This window comes from Macaca mulatta, chromosome 13 (assembly GCF_049350105.2).
Source record: "Macaca mulatta isolate MMU2019108-1 chromosome 13, T2T-MMU8v2.0, whole genome shotgun sequence".
Taxonomy (NCBI): Eukaryota; Metazoa; Chordata; class Mammalia; order Primates; family Cercopithecidae; genus Macaca; species Macaca mulatta.
This window is the reverse complement of record NC_133418.1, coordinates 96,992,784-97,012,174: the sequence shown is the minus strand read 5'-3', so window position 1 is coordinate 97,012,174 and position 19,391 is coordinate 96,992,784. Positions and strand designations below refer to the sequence as shown.

The window sequence follows — 19,391 nt, the reverse complement described above, 5'->3', positions numbered from 1 at the left end:
CAAAAATCACTCAGGAAGAAACAGATTATCTGATTAATCCTGTATCTGTTAAAGAAATTGAGTTTATAGTTAAAAAAAAATCTTTCACAAATGAAATGCCAGACCAAGATGATCTCAGGTGAATTCTACCAAACATTTAAGACAAAAAAATCACCAACTTTATGCAATATAATCCAGAAATGGAAAACGATACAGCAGTTTCTATCTTATTTTATGAGGCTGGCATTTTTCTGATATCAAAACCGGTCAAAGAAAGTAGAAGAAAACAAACAAACAAACTATAGACCAGTATCCCTCATTTGAACAAAGAAGTAAAACTTTTGAAAAAAATTAGCAAATTGAATTCAGTAACATATATAAAATGCATACATATATATGTCTAAAAGTAAAATAATGTATCATAATCAAGCAGGTTTTATTCTGGGAATGAAAGCCAAGTTCAACATTTGAAAATCAATCGATGCAATTCTCCACATTAACAGACTAATACAAGATAAACCGTATGATCATATCAATTGATGCAGAAAAAACTAAAATTTAAAATCTGTTCATGATAAAAACTCTTAGCTGAATAGGAATAAAAGGGAATTTCTTCAGCCTCAAACTTATAAAGGATATCTACACAGAACCTATAGCTTAATATCATACATGGTGAAAGACTGAATGCTTTTCTTCTAAGACTGAGAATGAGGCAAAGATGTTCACTTTCCCAAATCCTATATAACATAGTACTGGAATTTGCAGGAAGTCAAGAAAAGGAAATAAAAGGCGTATGGATTGGAAAGGAAGAGATAAGTCCACCTAATTTGCATATAATATGATTGTCTATGTAGAAAATCCCAAGGCATATTCAGAAAATCCTAGAACTTGTGAGTTTTTTAAGGTTACAGGATATAAGATCAGCATAGGACAGTCAGTCATATTTCTTTATACTAGCGATGAACAATCAGAAACAGAAAGTTAAAAAGTAGTACCAATTATAATACTTTCCTGCCCAAAAAATGCTTAGTTATAAATCCAATAAGATATGTTCAATATCTATATGTAGATAAAGGAATTGAAGAAGACCTCAATAAATGCAGAGATATATAATATATTCATGAATGGGAAGACTCAACATAGTTAAGATGTTTTCCCTAATTCGTTTTAATTCGTTTCCTAGGTCACTTTTCCCTAAATTAATGTACAGTATTTAGCATAATCCCCATCAAAATCCCAGGAGGATTGGGCAGATATTGACAAGATGATTTTAAAATTTATATAGGAAGGCAGAGAATTAAAATAGCCAAAACGATTTTGAAAAAGAACAATAAAAATGGAGGAGTCAGCCTACTCAGTTTGAAGACTTACTATTAAGGCAGTGTGGTATTGGCAAAAGAAGAGACATACATCAGTAGAACAAAATAGAAAGTCCAATAATAGATCTATATAAATATGGTCAATGATTTTCCACAAAAATGCAAAGGCACTTCAGTAGCAAAAGCAGTCTTCTCAACAAGTGGACATCTACATGCAGAAGAAAAGGACCTTGACTTGTATTTCAAACCATGTTCAAAAATTAGTGAATCACATTCTTAAATGGAAAATTTCAAACCATAATAATCCAAGAAGTATCCATAGAAGGAAGGCTTTGTGACTTGGGCTGGGCATTGAGTTAGATACAACCTTAGAAACATAATCCATAAAAGAAAAAAACTGATAAATTGGATTTCACTAAAGCTTAAAACTTTTGCTCTGCTGAAGAGACTGTTAAGAGGAAGACAAAAAGCAATAAGAGAAAATACTTGCAAATCATGTATCTAACAGAGAACAAATTTCAAGAATATATAGCTTTCAAAAGTCAACAATAAGAAAACCAACAACAATAAAAAAAAGAGGAACAGATTTGAGCAGATACTCCACCAAAGAATATACACAGTTAGCAAATATACACATGAAAAGAAGCTTAACTTTATTAGTCATTAGGAAAATGCAGATTAAAATCATGATGAGATGCCATGACGTACCTGTTAGAATGACTAAAATCAATGACAATAATAACAAAGTTGACCATATTAAATGTTGGCAAGAATGTGTAGAAACTGGAACTCTCATGCATTGTTGGTTTGAATGCTAAATGTAATAGCCACTCCGGAAAAAAGGTTGGCAGTTTGTTTTATGGTTAAAGATACACTTCATCATATGACCTAGCATTCCAGCCTTAAACGTTTATCTAGAAATGATAAATGTACATTCACATGAAACATGTACATATATGTTTATAGCAGCATCATTCATAATCATCACAAGCTGGAAATCACCTACATGTCTTTTATTGGGTAGATGGATATATAAACTGTGGTGCATCTGTACAATGGAATATACTAGTAGGCTCTAAAAAGGAGCAAACTATTGATAGATGCAGCAATTTGTCTGAATCTCAAATGCCTTATGCTAAGTGAAAGAAGAAGCTAGTCTCAAAAGGTTACATACTATATGATTCCATTTGTATGGCATTCTGGAAAACGCAAAACTGAAGGGGCCAAGAGCAGGTCAGAGGTTTCCAGGAATAAGGAATGGTGGGAACATTTAAATACACAAAGATAGCATGAAGACGTATTGGAGAGTGATAGGATTGTTCTGTATCCTAATTTGGTGGTGTTTACACAAATCTCTGCATGTTATACAACTCTTATAGCTATACAGAAAAAGGTGAATTTTACTGAGTATAAAGTTAAAAAATAGTTTATAATTTTTATGTCACTTTTTTCTTTTTTTAGAATGTGGCTACTGATAAGTTTAAAATTACATATGTGGCTTGCATTATTATTTCTATTACATAGCACTGCTTCAGGTATTAGAAGTGCAAAGAAGGATTAGGTGTGGTCCGAAGTCTAGGAGAGGGATATGGCAGAAGGAGGTCTTCTAAGAAGAGGAGGCAAACTTAAATGACCTAAGTTTAGCCTCTGCCCCCTACTTCCATCCTTTGTTCTACAAATTTTTTTTTGAGAGCCTAATTCATGTAAATATGCCAACTCTTAGATGTAATATTCCTTAGAGTCTTTTTCCTTGATATTGGAAATTATACTCTACCACTCAAGATGAGAAGTATGCTGTGCAATGGAATAATTAGTGGTATCCTTGAATTTGTAGGCACAACAGCCTACATTGCTGAGGCAGTTGACAAGTTCCTTGACAAATTCGTGATGAATGTTTAAATTCATATTATTTTTGGTTAGATATTATTGTTTAAATTATTGCACCTAAGATTGTTTATTGTTTATAAATTGCCATACAGGGAGGTTTCCAGAAGGATGCCTAGCTAGTATGTTTATAATTTGAAGTTAGGAGTGCCAACCCAAAATTGGAATAGAATCTAAGAATATCATGATGGACTTTAAATAGGTAAATCTAGCGATACTGAAATATAATACAGATAAATTTAAAATTTTGAAATGGATTCTGAAATTTAGTTGTTCCAGTGAAGAAGAGGGATATGTAGTTTAGTAGTGGTAAATACATAAAAATGTTAGGGCTTTTAGTTAATAAGAAGCATAATAGGAGTCACTACTGATGAGGCTGCCAAAAAAGCTATTTTAACTTGCAATGCCATTTATCAATAGAAGTTTAATGCATAAATTAAGGCATGGGTTTTCTTGTTGGTTTCTGTGCTCTTTAGAACACACCTAGAATCTTATCTTGAGATCTGGGTGTTATCCTCTAAGAGAGGTACATATTCAGAGAGGAGAGAGCTAAATGATAAAGGAAATTGAAACAAGTCAGATGAGGAATAGTGAAGGAGACTGGGATAGTAAGCCTGTCTAAGAGGTGACTCCTAGTGGGGTTGAAAGATAGGTCACAAAAACTGCCTTCAAATAATTGAAGGGCTGTGATATTACAGAGCAATTAAACTTGTCCCATAAAGTTCTCAGAACCAGCAAAGGGAATTTTCAGAGAGATATTAAATTTCAGTGTAAGGACACACTAAGGGTTAAAGCTAACTCTTGGAAATGAGTCACCTCTCCAAAGTCTTTCATAAAGCTCTGAAACGGTTTGGATGTGTGTCACCTCCAAATATCATGTTGAAATGTGACCTCCAGTGTTGGAGATGAGCCTAGTGGGGAAGTGTTTGGGTCATGGGGGTGGATCCCTCATGAATGGTGTGGTGCTGTCCTCATGATAATGAATGAGTTCTTGCTCTGACTTCGTGTGAGATCTGGTTGTTTAAAAGAGCGTGGCTCCCCTCTTGCTCTCACTCCCGCTCTTGCCATGTGATGTGCCTGCTCTCCCTTCACCTCCTGTCATGATTGTAAGCTTGCTGAGGTCTTTGCCAGAAGCGGATGCTGGCACCATGCTTCCTGTACAGCCTGCAGAACTGTGAGCCAATTAAACCTCTTTTTATAAATTATCCAGCCCTCGGTTATTTCTTTATAGTGATGCAAAAATGGATGGACACAAACTCTCTTGCTTGAACTTACTTTTTATTGAGAATCTCCTTCAAACTGGTGTTTCCATAAGGTTCTCGTCTGATTCTCACTTCCCATACTTGGCGTTTCAGTAAGTAATCATTTAATGCAGCAACTGATAAGAATAATCTATCATTGGCAGAAAACCAGTCATTTACCTTTTTTTTCTTTTTTTCTTCTTCAACTTTCATTTTAGGTTCTGGGGATACATATGCAGGCTTGTTACATGGGTAAATTGCATGTCACTAGGTTTGGTGTAGAAAAGTTTTAGTCACCTAGATAGTGAGCAAAGTACCCAATTGGTAGGTTTTTAACCATCACCTTCCTCTCACCCTCCACCCTCAAGTAGGCCCCAGTGTCTATTTTTCTCTTTGTGTCCACGTATACTCCAACGTTTAGCTTCCACTTACAAATGAGAACATGTGATATTTGGTTTTCTGTTCCTGGTTAGTTTGGTAGAATAATAGCCTCTAGCTACATCCATATTGCTGTATGATCTCATGCTTTTTTATGACTTTGTAGTATTCCATGGTGTATATGTACCACATTTTCTTTTTTTCTTTCTTTTTTTTTGAGACAGAGTCTCGCTCTGTTGCCCAGGCTGGAGTGCAGCAGCACAATCTCGGCTGACTGCAACCTCCACCCCCTAGATTCAAGCAATTCTCCTGCCTCAGCCTCCTAAGTAGCGGGACTACAGGCATGCGCCACCATGCCCAGCCAATTTTTGTATTTTTTGTTTAATAGAGACACAGTTTCGCCATGTTGGCCAGGCTGGTCTCGAACTCCTTACCTCAGGTGATCCACCCGCCTTGGCCTCCCAAAGTGCTGAGATTACAGGTGTGAGCCACTGCGCTTGGCCTATGTACCACATTTTCTTTATCAGATTCACTCTTGGTGGGCATCTAGGATGATTCCAAGTCTTTGCTATTGAGAATAGTGCTGTGATGAACATATGAGTATATGCGTTTTTTTTCCATAGAATGATTTATATTCTTTTGGGTATATACACAGTAATGGGATTGCAGGGTTGAATGGTAGCTCTATTTTAAGTTCTTTGAGAAATCTCCAAACTGCTTTCCACAGTGGCTCAACTAGTTTATATTCCCACCAGCAGTGTGTAAGCATTTCCTTTTCTGTGCAGCCTCACCAGCATTTGTTATTTTTTGACTTTTTGGTAATAACCATTCTGACTGATGTGAGATGGTATCTCATTGTGGTTTTGATACGTGTTTCTCTAATGATTAGTGATTGTATTAGTCTGTTTTCAAGCTGCTGATAAAGACAAACCTGAAACTGGGCAATTTAGAAAAGAAAGAGTTTTAATGGACCATGGCTGGGGAGGCCTCACAATCATGGTGGAAGGCAAGGAGGAACAAGTCATGTCTTACATGGATGGCAGCAGGCAAAGAGAGAGAGAGAGAAAGAGAGAGAGAGAGGGAGGGAGGGAGAGAGGGAGGGAGAAAGACAGAGAGAGAGAAAGAGAGAGTGAGCGAGCTTATGCAGGGAAACTCCTCTTTATAAAACCATTAGATCTCATGAGACTTACTATCACGAGAGCAGTATGGAGAAAATTCCCTCTGTGATTCAATTATCTCCCACCGGGTCCCTACCGCAACACATGGGAATTCTGGGAGTACAATTTAAGATGAGATTTGGGTGGGAACACAGAGCCAAACCATATCAGTGATATTAAACACTTTTCATGTTTGTTGGCCATGTGTATGTCTTCTTTTGAGAAGTGTCTGTTCATGTGAATTGTTTCTTAGAAACTATGTTTTCGTGGCAGTTATTGAAGCTGATAGACAAAATAGTATAATAATATTTCACTGGTGAAGAATAAGGAAAGGAGCCCGTGGACAGGCTGTGTTCCTTCTGTAATTAGGGAGTAGGACATATGGTCCACTTTGCATATCTGGTAACTGGGCCTTCCTGAGATCGTGCTGATACCTTCTAAAAATTGTTGGCTACTAAGGCACAAGAGTGTAAATAAAATCTACTTTGTATTTAACATTTCTGTGATTTCATGTATGTGTCATATTATGAAGCACTGTTGATGTGCATTTTGAAAGGAAGGAGCTTCTGCCCCCGTTGCTCCCACTATTATAGCCTGGCAAGTTTCAGGGAGTAATGAAAAATAAGACTTGAAACTATTATTTTGTTGTTAGGTGGTTGTAACACTTCTTCCTTTTTTTTAATCCTCACCTTATAGCACCTCTGATCCTACTTTTATTTCTTTGTTCTCCTGCGTACTCTTCCATTTTATGAAAAGTTGGAGTAAGCAGTGTCCAAATAATCTGTACTCTGTGTTCATGTCATCTGCTCCAGGGTGAAATAAAGGAAATGTGATGTTATTGCTCTTCTATATGATTTGTGTTGGTCTTTTCTCGACTGTCTCTGCCTTGAGGTCAGGTACTGTTTTCTACTTCCTGTATAACTCCCCAGGTGTCCAGTATGCACATCTGTGCGTTGTGGGTTTTTAATAAATGTTCTTGACTGATTTACTGACTGTTCTCCATAGCAAGAAAACAATGCCACAGTTTATTTCAAAGAGGCTGTAGAGTATTGAGGCAAAGTGTTTCAGACTTCTCTGAGGTTGAAGGTAGGAGCCTGAGAAATTCTGGAATGTAACTCTGTGAGATTCTGGAAGCTATTTTAAGTCACTTCTTTGTTTTGAAAAATATTTACGTAATGTTTTTATTATATATAATGTAGTAAACTCCCTCCCCTTTTAGTACATATCTTTTCCTTAAAAAAAAAAAAAACCAAAAAACCAAAAAAAAAAAACCTTATTGTATATCCAAATACTGGTTTGTTGCCTTAAAATTTATTGAAAAATCAGCTATGGAAGTAATAAGATCTAGTGTTTGGCAGCACAATAGGGTGACTATAGTTAACAATAATTTGTTGTGTATTTCAAAGTAAAGAGTGGAATTAGAATTTTCTTAACACAAAGAAATGATAAGTGCTTGGGGTGATGGATATCTCAATTTCCTTAATTTGGTTTTTATACATTATGTGCTTGTATTAGAATATCACATGTACCCCATAAATAAGTACAGCATTGTATATCTATAATAGTTAAAAATTTAAAAAGTCTGTAACATTATCCAGTCATGTCCATTAAAAAGATACATTTTGTAAAGTTCCTTAAAAATGAAGATATTTACAAGTATTTATCTTAAAAAGCAGTCTTTACTTTTATAAAGGGCTCATTGCACAGTTCTTTTAAATGCAGAAACTCTTCACATTGCATTTTTAATATGATTTTATTTATAAAAAGTAACTATGCCACAACTATTCAGTAAACACTTTGTAATTTATTTAAGATGAGGTTTCTTTAAAGTGGGACAATTTTTTGCATGAGATTAAAAACAAAAACAGCTTTAATTTACCCTCTAAAATGTACAATTCAGTGGCTTTTTACAATACAGTCATAAAGTTGTACAACCATCAACACTAATTTCAGAAAATATTTATCATCACAAAAAGAAAGCTTGTGTCAGTTAGCAGTCATTTCCCATTCTCCCGTTCCCCATTGTCTGGCAACCATTAATCTACTTTCTGTCTCTATGGATTTTCATATTCTAGACATTTCATATAAATAGAGTCATACAATAATAATACAATAAGTAGCAGCCTTTTGTGTCTGACTCTTTTCACTTAGCTTAATGTTTTCAAGGCTTATCCACATTGGAGCGTTATATCAGTACTTTCTTTTAAATTTGAATAATATTCCATTATATGTATAATGTCACAATTTATTCATTCATCAGTTGACGGACATTAGTTGTTGCCACTTTTTGGCTATTGTGAATAATGTGGTACAAACAATGTGCAAATTTTTGTGTGGATATGTCTTCACTTCTGTTGGGTATATATTTGCCTGTTGGGTATATATATGCCTACGAGTGGATTTGTAGGGTCAGATGGTAGCTCTATGTTTAACCTCTCGAGGAACTGCCAGACTGTTTTCAAAAGCGACTGTACCATTTTGCATTCACACCAGCAGTGTGTAAGTGTTCCAGTTTCTTCATATTCTCATAAACACTTGTTATTATATATCTTTTTGATTATAGCCATCCAAGTGGGTAATTAAGAGCTATCTTACTGTGATTTTGATTGCACTTCCCTGTTGGCTAATGATCTTGAACATCTTTCTATGTACTTAGTTGACATTTGTATATCTTCTTGGAGACATGTCTGTTCAGATCCTTTGCCCATTTTAAAATTGGGACATTTGCCTTTATATTGTGGAACTGTGAGATTTCTTTGTTCTGGGTTCGAGTCCTTTATTAGCTATGTGATTCGCAAAATTATCTCCCTGTGGATTGTCTTCACTTTCTAGATAGTGTCCTTTGAAGGCCAAAATTTTAATTTTGATAAAGTTTAATTTATCTATTTTTGTTGTTGTTGCTTGATTTTGGTTTCATGTCTGAGAAAGCATTGCCTAGCCCAAAGTTATAAAGATTTATTCTTATGTTCCCTTGAAGAATCTTGTAGTTTTTTGCTGTTACACTTAGGTCTTTGATTCATTTTGAGTTAATTTTTGCGTGATATGAGGTAGGGGCCCAACTTCATTCTTTTGTCTGTGGCTTTCCAGTTGTCCCATCACCATTTTTTGAAAAGATGCTTAAAAAACTCATTTAATTGGGATAAAATATACTTAACAAAATTTACCATATTAACCATTTTTTAAGTGTACACTTTAGTAGTGTACTTATATGAAACATACTACTTCAGGTGTTTCATATAAGTGGAGTCATTATAGTATTTGTCTTTTTGTGACTATTTTACTTGATGTCTTCAATATTCATTCATGTTGTTGCATGTTTTAAAATTTTTCTCCTTTCAAGGCTGAATAATATTTCATTATATGTATGCACACAGACACACACACACATATATGTCATATTTGGTTTATCCATTCATCTGTTTGTAGACAGTTGGGTTGCTTCCACTCATTGGCTATTGTGAATCATGTCACTGTGAACAAATGTGTGCAAATATCTCTGATAATCTCCTTTTAGTTATTTACGGTATATTCCCAGAAGTAGATCTCTGGATCATATGTTAATTTTTAATTTTTGTGTGTGGAATCACCACTGTGTTTTCATAGTGGCTGTACCATTTTACATTCCCACCAGCACTTTCAAGAGGTTCCAATTTCTTCATGTCCTCACCCACCCTTGTTATTTTTTTGTTTGATAGTAGCTCTTCTAATGAGTGTGAGATGATGAAAATACTTTTTTGCCCCAATGAATTGTCTTGGCACCCTTGTCAAAAATCAGTTGGCCATAAATTTGAAGGTGTATTTATGGACTCTGAATTCTATTCCATTGATCTGTATTCCTATCCATATTCCAGCACAACATTGTCTTCATTGTTGTAGCTTGTAACAACTTTTATAATTGAGAAGGCCTGCAAATTACTTTTAAATATTTCTTTGGCTATTTGGATCCCTTGCATTTTCATATGATTTTTAGGATTGGCTTGTCAATTTCTGCAAAGAGTCCAGCTAGGGCTTTGGTAGGGATTGCATGGGATCTATAGATCAACTTGGGTTGTGTTGCCATTTTAACAATAGTAAGTCTTCTAGTTGACAAACTTGAGATGTCTTTCCATTTATTTAGGCCTTCTTTAATTTCTTCCAACAATGTTGTGTAGTTGTTAGTGTACACTTCTTATACTTCTTTTGTTAAGTTTATTTCTAAGTATTTTGTTCTTTTTGATCTCATTGTAAATGGAATTTTAAAAAATTATTTTTGGATCGTTAATTACTGTTGTACAGAAATGCAGTTGATTTTTGTACATTTATCTTGTATCTTGCAACCTTGCTGAAGCTGTATATTAGTTCTCATTGTTTGTTTGTGTGGATTCATTAGGATTTTTTACATGCAAGATTTATGTCATCTGTGGGTAGAGATAGTTTTGCTTTTTTCCACTGTAGATACATTTTGTATCTTTTTTTTTTTTTTTTTTTGCCAAATTATTCTTGCTGGAGCCTCTAGTATAATGTTGAATAGAATCAACTAGAATGGATATCTTTTAAGTAGATTTTTTCAATGTTTACCAGTTTGGAAATATTTATTACTAACAGTGTTCCTTTGTGAACTTGAAAATGCAGCCATTCTTCTGGAGTAGCAAAAGTGATAAAATTTCTTTTATTGGAATTTAGCATGTTATTTATTTTTAGAATGTCAAGGCACAATAGATCCTAGATCGGCATTTTTCAAAACCTTGATATCTTTGCTCTGCTAACTTTTTGATTTTTTTTCCTAAAGTAAGTAAAGTAAGCCAACTATAGGACTTTTACAAACAGATCTCTAAAGTATGTTCCTTCCTAAAGAATATGCTTGCTGCGTATACTTGAAAGAATGAGTAATCAGGACATTCATATTATCTCTGCTTGTGCTTTTCAGCCAAGGCTTGAGTTAATGCCTTATAGTTAGCACTTCTGAATTATAATTTATTGCAGATACAGTTGGTCATCTGAGATGATGATAGTGGGTAGGGCGAGAGATGGTGGTTGTACTACTTTTGCTAATTTAATTTTATACCTGTCTTCTGAAGGATACATTTTCTTGTTTAAATTTCTTCCCTACAGAAAGCTCCAGGAGTGACTTTGCTATGCCTTCTTCTTCTTTTTTTAAATAAAAATATATTTTATTTTTAGTTTGTTGTGTGTGTTGCATTTCTCACATTTTATTTTATTTTTATTTTTTATTCCAGTAGGTTTTTGGGGAACAGGTGGTGTTTGGTTACATGAATAAGTTCTTTAGTGGTGATTTCTGAGATTTAGGTGCACCCATCACCGGAGCAGTATAGACTGTACTCAGTATGTAGTCTTTTGTCCCTCACCTCCTTCCACCCTTTCCCTCGAGTCCCCAAAGTCCATTATATCATTCTTATGCCTTTGTGTCTTCAAAGCTTAGCTCCCACTTATGTGTGAGAACAAATAGTGTTTGGTTTTCCATTCCTGAGTTACTTCACTTAGAATAATGGTCTCCAGTTCCATCCAGGTTGCTGCAAATGCCATTATTTTGTTCCTTTTTATGGCTGAGTAGTATTCCATGGGGTGTGTGTGTGTGTGTGTGTGTGTGTATGTGTAATTATAATTTCTTTATCCACTTGTTGACTGATGGGCATTTGGGCTGGTTCCATAGTTTTGCAATTGTGAATTGTGCTGCTATAAACATGTGTATGCAAGTATCTTTTTAGTATAATGACTCCTTTTCCTCCAGGTAGATACCCAGTGGTGGGGTTGTGGATCAAATGGTATTTCTACTTTTAGTTCTTTCAAGGAATCGCCACACTGTTTTCCATAGTGGTTGTACGAGTTTACATTCCTGCCAGCAGTGTAAAAGTGTCCCCTTTCACCACATCCCCGCCAACATCTATTATTAATATTTTTTTGTTTCTTTTAATTATGGCCATTCTCGCATGAGTAACATGATAACCGTATTGTGGTTTTGATTTGCATTTCCCTGATAGTGAGTGATGTTGAGCGTTTTTTCATATGTTTGTTGCTATGCCTTATTCTTCACTGAAGATTTTTTTCAACACTTAGACATTCAGTTCAGAGAATAGAATTTCTTTAATTTATTGAGTGTTTGTTGAATATATTCTATTTGTACTGTACTCTGCCCTGTCAGAAACATTAAACAAGTATAAAAACATGTCTGTTCTCTGGATGCTTACAATTTAATTAGGAAGTTCAATTATATGTACTTACCTTGTATTGCTGTGTATTTGTGGTTCTGGGTCTATGTCTTATATCCCTCACTAAACATGAGCTCCTTGAGGATAATTATCTTTGTATTGACATAGCATGTCACAGTATCTCACAGGTAGCTTGTGTTTATTATGATTTTTTAAAATTAATAGAGCAATAAAACAATATAAGACTACTTACAACTAAATACTCAGGTGAATGGCATAACTAATCAGGATTTTAATTTCAGAAGTAACAATGATCTGTGTGTTCTGGATTTATTAGGGTAGGCTTATACAAGAGACAATTTAGTGGGTTCATAAAGGATGGTAAGACCTAAGCAAGGAGAGAGATATTATAGTAGTTGATGTCATAGTATTTGGAGGGCATTGAGCAGATCATATTGACTGGAAGAAAAGACAGGCTTGTAGATAAAGAGAAGGGTGGATATCACTTTGAAATGTTTGCTTTTACTCCATTTGATAGTAGAGTATCATTTAAGTTTCTTGAGTTAGGAATTGTTGGGACAAAATAGCACATTAAGAATATTTACTTGATGATAATATGTATTATGAACTGGAGGGTAGCTTGTATTAGGAGACCATTTTAAAAGGTATGATAATGATTGAATTTCTTTAGTCTGTCAGCTTTTAATAGCAGGGTTTGTTTGTTTGTTTGTTTGTTTGTTTGTTTGATCTTTAGTGCCTACCATAGTACATATGGCAAAGTTCAAATATTTATTGAGTGGATGAGTGAATGTATGGACTAGGAGATCTGGGCCTGGAAGGGGCTGTTAACAGTAGGAAAAATCCATCTGAGTGACATTTTGGAGGAAAAATTGAGATGACTTGTTTTCTAAGAGTATACAGGGTGTATGAAAGGTTGAAGATGACACTGAAGTTTTAGCGTGGAATCAGGGAATGAGGGGAGTGAGAAAAGGGACAGTCATGATCACGTTTTAGACTTGCTGAGTTTGACATTGAAATGCCTAGTGCATAGAGATTTAAGGACTCAAATGAGAACTGAAGTTTGAATGTTTATATTTGGATATAATTTTATGGCTATTATTGTTTGAGCAGTAAAAATGATTGGACTGATAAAGCTGTATGTATGTACATGTACAGAGGTTGTGTATGTGTACACAAGTATACATATTTTTATACATTACAACTCAATATGTGTGTTAGATGGTCGATAAACTAATTTACATGTTAGTATTAGCATAATGATAAGAGCTGATTCTTGGGATGAGCAGAGGAAAAAAAGGGAGCTACAGAGGGATTCAGAAAAGAAACAGGTAGAAGAACTTGCAATGTAAATTTGCTAATGAGACTTTGTAAATTTGTCTTATGTATCAAAACAACAGTAATACTCCCATTATCACATGTTGAGAACTTACTATATGCTGGACACTGCCAGGCGTGCCATCTCTTTTAATCCTCACAACAAATCTGTGACATTAGTACTATTGTATCTCCCTCTTACTGATGAAGAAACTGAAGTCTAAAGAAGTTAAAACTTGCTCCAGATCACTTGAGCTGATAAATAATGAGGAGACCTTGTGGATATAAATCTAGGTTTTTGTGAACTATAAGCCAAATGTTCTTTCCAGTATGCCCAAGGTATGTATGTTTAATTTCTGCAAGGTGAGGACTGTGTCTATACAGAATCAGTCTTCATAAAGGCTTATTAATTAGCAGGCAGTGATTGGACAGTAATATTTCCTGTAAAAATAATCAGCATATATTGTGGATGTGGCTGCTTCTACTTTTCTACTTGGATATTTACATTCATTGTGTACTTGGAGATAAAGCTTTTTTGATTGCATGTTGTAGATATTAAATTAAAAAAGGATAGCAGACCTGGGATAGTGGCTCGCACCTATAATTCCAGTACTTTGGGAGGCTGAGGTGGATTGATCGCTTAAGCTCAGGAGTTTGAGACCAGCCTGCACAACATGGCGAAACCCCATCTCTAATAAAAATACAAAAACTAGCTGGGCATGGTGGCATGTTCCTGTAGTCTCAGCTCCTTGGGGGGCTGTGATGGGAGAATCCCTTGAGCCTGGGAGGTTGAGGCTGCAGTGAGTCAAGATGACACCTTTGTACTTCAGTCTGGGTGACAAAGTGAGATCCTGTCTCAAAAAAAAAAAAAAAAAAAAGATATTAGTTTATTTGAAGAATTAATCATCCAGAAAGTGCTTTTCAAATGTTTTTCTGAAACTAATGTAAATTTGTTTTAGAAGTTTTTCTGATACAGTCTTCAGAATATTCATACTTAGAAAGGAAATAAAAAGGACCTGTCATTTTCTTTTATTTCAGGGGATATCATTTTCAATGCCCAATACCCAGAACTGCCTCCCGATTTTATCTTTGGAGAGGATGTTGAATTCCTGCCAGACCCCTCAGCTTTGCAGGTGAGTCCTGCAGACTTGCTTGAATGATCTTTCTTTGGTGAAAGGAAAACAAAATTGGCTTTCAGCAATTGCTTAACAGATAGATTTGTCACACATCTGCATTTTTCCCACCCCTCTTTTCTCTGTCCTGTGAAATAGATGGAACTCTTTATGTGCCAAAATAGTTAAATAAGAGATTTTTTTTCATTGCTGTTTAGTTTTAGGGTATTGCGAATTGATGAAAGTCTCTAGCATATTGGTTGAAATATTTTTACTTCAGTTTAAAGAGAAATGTTGAAAACATTTTCTTTGTTTTAACGTAGTATTTCATGCCTGCAATCAATTTTCTAATGTTTACTAACACTTCATTACAGGGCTCGTTAGGAGAGTGTTTCTTGGCTCTTCAAGAAGGCGTTTTTATATAGAAGTGAAAGTGGCAAATTTGGACTTGTATCCGCATTATCTCAGTATCTCAGTATTGTTATCAGAAGGGTAAAGACCAGATTAAGTATTCTTTATCAAGCAACACCAGAAACTTTATAGTTGAAATAAAATGTTTCTGGAATTGAAGCAGAAATATTCACCATTAGGGAAAGGGTGGTGGTACTTGTTGGAGCACATGTGCTTTAGTAAAAGTTGTGTGTTTTGCATGGCAGATGGAGAAAAATGTGCCATTTTGTTTAAATGGTTCTGACCAGACAAAATGTCTCTTTTTTTATTTCTTCTCAAATTTGAGTTTGGTGTGATACCTATACTAGAAGAGGTTTTATTGTTGTTCAAAACTATACTCTTAGTTTTGTTTTCTGGAAATTTTTTGTCTTGTTCAAGTTTTATAATTAAAAGTTTTGATGACTGACTTTGAACTCTTGCCCTTTAAAGGTATTAAACAGGAAGTAGTAACCTAAACCTAAAGTATTGGCTCAAACATTAGAACATAGCTGTAAAAATATTGTTGGTAAGAGTAAGGTGGATTTGTGGTGGAGTTTCTAATAATTGCACATGAGCTGTAATTTTTTTAATTAAAAAATATCTGAGTTCAAGATGGCCCCTTTATTTGCTGTGTATTATATATTCAGTTTGTATTAAAGCTGAGAGTCTTACGTGGAAAAAAAAAATGACACAGAAATTTTACCACAGACCTCTTCTGTATTAAATCTGCCCAGAGGAGGGTAGCATGTGCCGGATGCCAAAGATGTATTACAGGCTAAGTGCCTCAGGAATTCAAAGAAGGTGGTCAGAAAAAGCTTTGTAGTTGAGGCGAGACTTGTAGTCATTCTTGAAGAATGGAACAAAAGTGGGAGGTATGACAGAGAGTATTTCAGGTGGGGGAATGACATAAGCACATTGGGGGAATGACATAAGCACACTGGAAGAAGCTAGGATTTGTCTAATGTATTTCAGAAGGCACTGACAAGTTTGCTGAAGTGTAAGTCAGTATAAGGAAGGGATAGACAAGGTTAGAAAGGTAAATTGGGAGAAGACTGTGGAGCACATTGAATGCTGGGCTAGGAGCCATTGAAGGAAATGATGAAGGGAGAATCATCTAATGGCAGTGTGGTCAATATAATGGAATAAGGAGAGATCGAAGACCAGAATTGAGGATGGTTGTAAAATTTCAGTGGAGGGAGAAAGGGCTTTGAACTAGGGTGATGCAAGAAGAAACAGCGTAATGGAAAGAATAAAAAAGTCATGTTTACAACTTCTTTTTTTGAAATTGCATTTAGAATTCATAGCACATATCTTTAATATTGGCAAGTATTGTGTAAGTGTAGAATTTAAATGCTAGAAAGGATCTTAAGATTCATTTTATTCAACTCTTCTATTTTAATATTGAGTAAATTGACCTAGATTTATATAATTCTGTGTCAGACCTGATATTATAACACCACTTTTAAGATGTTAGTCCCTGAGTGAAGTTATCACAAATGTTTTGAGAAATTAGCTGAAAAAGAACAGCTAAAAAATCAAAGCACTAGATCTAAGTGAAAGATTGCAAATCTAGGGGAATACCTTCTCTTTAGTGATAGTTCATCTACGGCCTTGGGTAGACTACCCAGGGCTTCTTCATGGATCAGTGGGCTGAGCAAGCCCAGATAAGCAACCAGAGTGTACTCTCCACTAGCTGGGCAATGTCCAAATAGTTCTGGAGGTTGCACTTGATGTTTATTGTTGTCTGATTAAAACACTGGACAGGTTAACTACAAGGCCTGATCTCCAGCAGACATTTCTCTGAGTGTCGCTTGCCTCTGAAAGATTTTTCACTCACTTGTTAACAGATTTTGGTTTAATTCTTGGATTCGGTTCAGACATTTTTCCCCTTCTTGAAGTGTTCAGAGCACAATCACTAATAACCTGACTAGCTTACATATGGTTCTGAATGAAGGGGTATTTCATCACCCATGGAGTGGAACAGAATGCCTAGATTTCTTGGATTTTTCCTGAAGTATGCCTTGCAGAAGGGCATGAGTATATACCCTTAGAACCTGGGAGTGTAGTCTGAACTAGTTCCTGTGGCAAATGTGGAATTTCTTTGAAGTTTCTGGGTTTTGTCTTAAAAATTCATGAAAATTTTATATTTGATTCTATAATATACCTATATATTAAAAACAAAAATATATTATTAATATTTGAGATAAAAGGACTCTTCAATGTATCTCAGTTTGAGAAATGTAGTTTTAGAGAATATATATAATATATGTAATCTTTTATTTATTCAATTTATTTAAATCAAATCGTTTCTGGAAAAAAGAGGATTTGAGATAGCTTAAGTAAAGGACACATATAAGGTTAATAGGAATATGTGATGTGCTGTGATCCATCCAATGAGGCCACCTCTTTCTAAACTCAAACTCTTCATTTAGGGAGGTGAGTTCCATTAAGGAACTCAAGATTTTCAGATAAATAGAAAATACTAGATAGAGAGGTATCTCATAGATAGCAAAGATAAACTCTCATAAAATTATTGAGTTAGGACATTAATGGTCCAGTGCTTCCCAATTCTAGATATACATTAAAATGAATTGAAAAGCCTTTTAAAAATACAGATTACTGGATCTACTGAATTGTATTCTTTGGGGAGCCCAATAACATATTAAATTCTCTGGGCTATTTTTATGATTACTCTGAACTGTTACTGGAACCACTGATTGAATCCATCTTTTATAGTAATGTTTCCAACAGAAGGCTGTTTGCCTTTGCTTAACATTATTTCCAGTGAAGTATCATTTTCCATTCTGGAGACAGCTCAAAAGTTTTTTTAAATAACAGCTTTACTGAGACAATTTATATGCCATACAATTCACCTGAAGTATGTAATTCAATGGTTTTTAGTATGTTCATGGAATTGTGCAACTTGCATCTATCACCACAAATTTAGAACATTGTCATAATCCCAAAAAGGAACCTTAAACTTATTAGCAGTCACTTCCCTATATTCCCACCCTGATCCACCACTACCCAAAGTAGCAACTTATCTGCAGTTTGTCTCTATGGATTTGCCTATTCTGGACATTACATATAAATGGAATCATACAATATGTTGTCCTTTGTTACTGGCCTCTTTGACTTAGCATATTGTTTTCAATGAAGCATGTATTTCTGTTTTATTTTCTTTTTGCCAAATACAATTACATCGTGTGCATATACTGCATTTTATTTATCCATTCATCAGTTGATGGACCTGCAGGTTGTTGCCATGTTTTAGCTATTATAACTACTGTTGTGTGGATATTTTTATTTATCTTGGATGTATTTTGAGGAATGGAATTGCAGGGTCAAATGGTAATTCTGTGTTTAACTTTTTGAGGAAATACCAAACTGTTTTCAAAAGTGGCTGGGGCATTTTACATTCTTACCAGCAGTGTGTGAGTGTTTCAGTTTCTCCACATTCTCAGCAACACTTGCTATTATGTCTTTTTGATTATAGCCATCCTAGTGGGTATGAAGTGGTATCTCATACCCACAAGTGGAGTGGTATCGCATTGTGGTTTTGATTTGTGCTTTTTTGATGGCTAGTGATACTGAGCATCTTTTCATGTGCCTATTGGCTATTTGTATATATTCCTTGGAGAAATGTCTATTCAGATCCTTTGCCCATTTAAAAATTGGATTGTCTTTTATCGTTCAGTTGTAAGAGTTCTTTATTCTGAGCATAAAAATAAACAAAACACAAATTAAAGAGTCATATCTATTAGTATTTATTGCTTGCATACTGTGTGTTGAATACGATTCAATATGGAACTTGACCTCAAGAAGTCTAAATTTTAGGGAGGTGGCTGGGTGCAGTGGCTCATGCCTTGTAATCCTAGTACCCTGTCTCTCAATCAATCCATCCTTAAGTTTTAGGGAGGTAAGATATAGATATCTAAAAGCACATACAGGTAGAATATAATTAAATGTTGAATAATTGAAACAAAAGCAATGCTATGGGATAAATAGTGTTTTTCACATACAATATATGATGTGAGAAGAGAGGATCTTCAATAAATTAAAACAGAGTCTCCATTATAATAAAAAAGGAAAATTATTGTAGGTTGGAATTGTGGGATTAAAATAATCAAGAAGAAGTTAAGTGATGGGTAGGTTATACTATAGCTATCACCCAATTGCTTCTTTAACTTGAGCTTTTTCTCTTTTACTCTTTTGCTCCTTGCTCAGCCCTTTCCAGCCACGGGAGGCATCCTTGCCATTCCTCAGACATTCTAAACGCACTCCCACCTTAGGGCCTTTTCATTTGCTATTGACCGCTTTTATTCACTCTACCTGTAACCCTTCCTCCACTTACCTGAATGACTCGTTCTCTCCTTTCTTGAAGTGTCATTATATCAGAGAGGCTTTCTCT

At 35.1% G+C, this 19,391-nt stretch overlaps 1 protein-coding gene across 27 annotated transcripts in view; it reads left to right on the top strand.

Moving 5' to 3' along the window:
• BABAM2 (BRISC and BRCA1 A complex member 2) overlaps positions 1 to 19,391 on the top strand; it is a 456,851-nt gene that overhangs the window by 87,114 nt on the left and 350,346 nt on the right. For all 27 annotated transcript variants that reach the window (XR_003721805.2, XR_013402902.1, XR_013402895.1 and 24 more), the window contains one exon: positions 14,478 to 14,572. Coding sequence is in view for 17 of the 27 variants with exons in the window: in XM_028831823.2 (XP_028687656.1) it covers positions 14,478 to 14,572 (95 nt within the window). In the remaining 10 variants the exon portion in view is untranslated. The remainder of the gene's footprint in view (positions 1 to 14,477; positions 14,573 to 19,391) is intronic.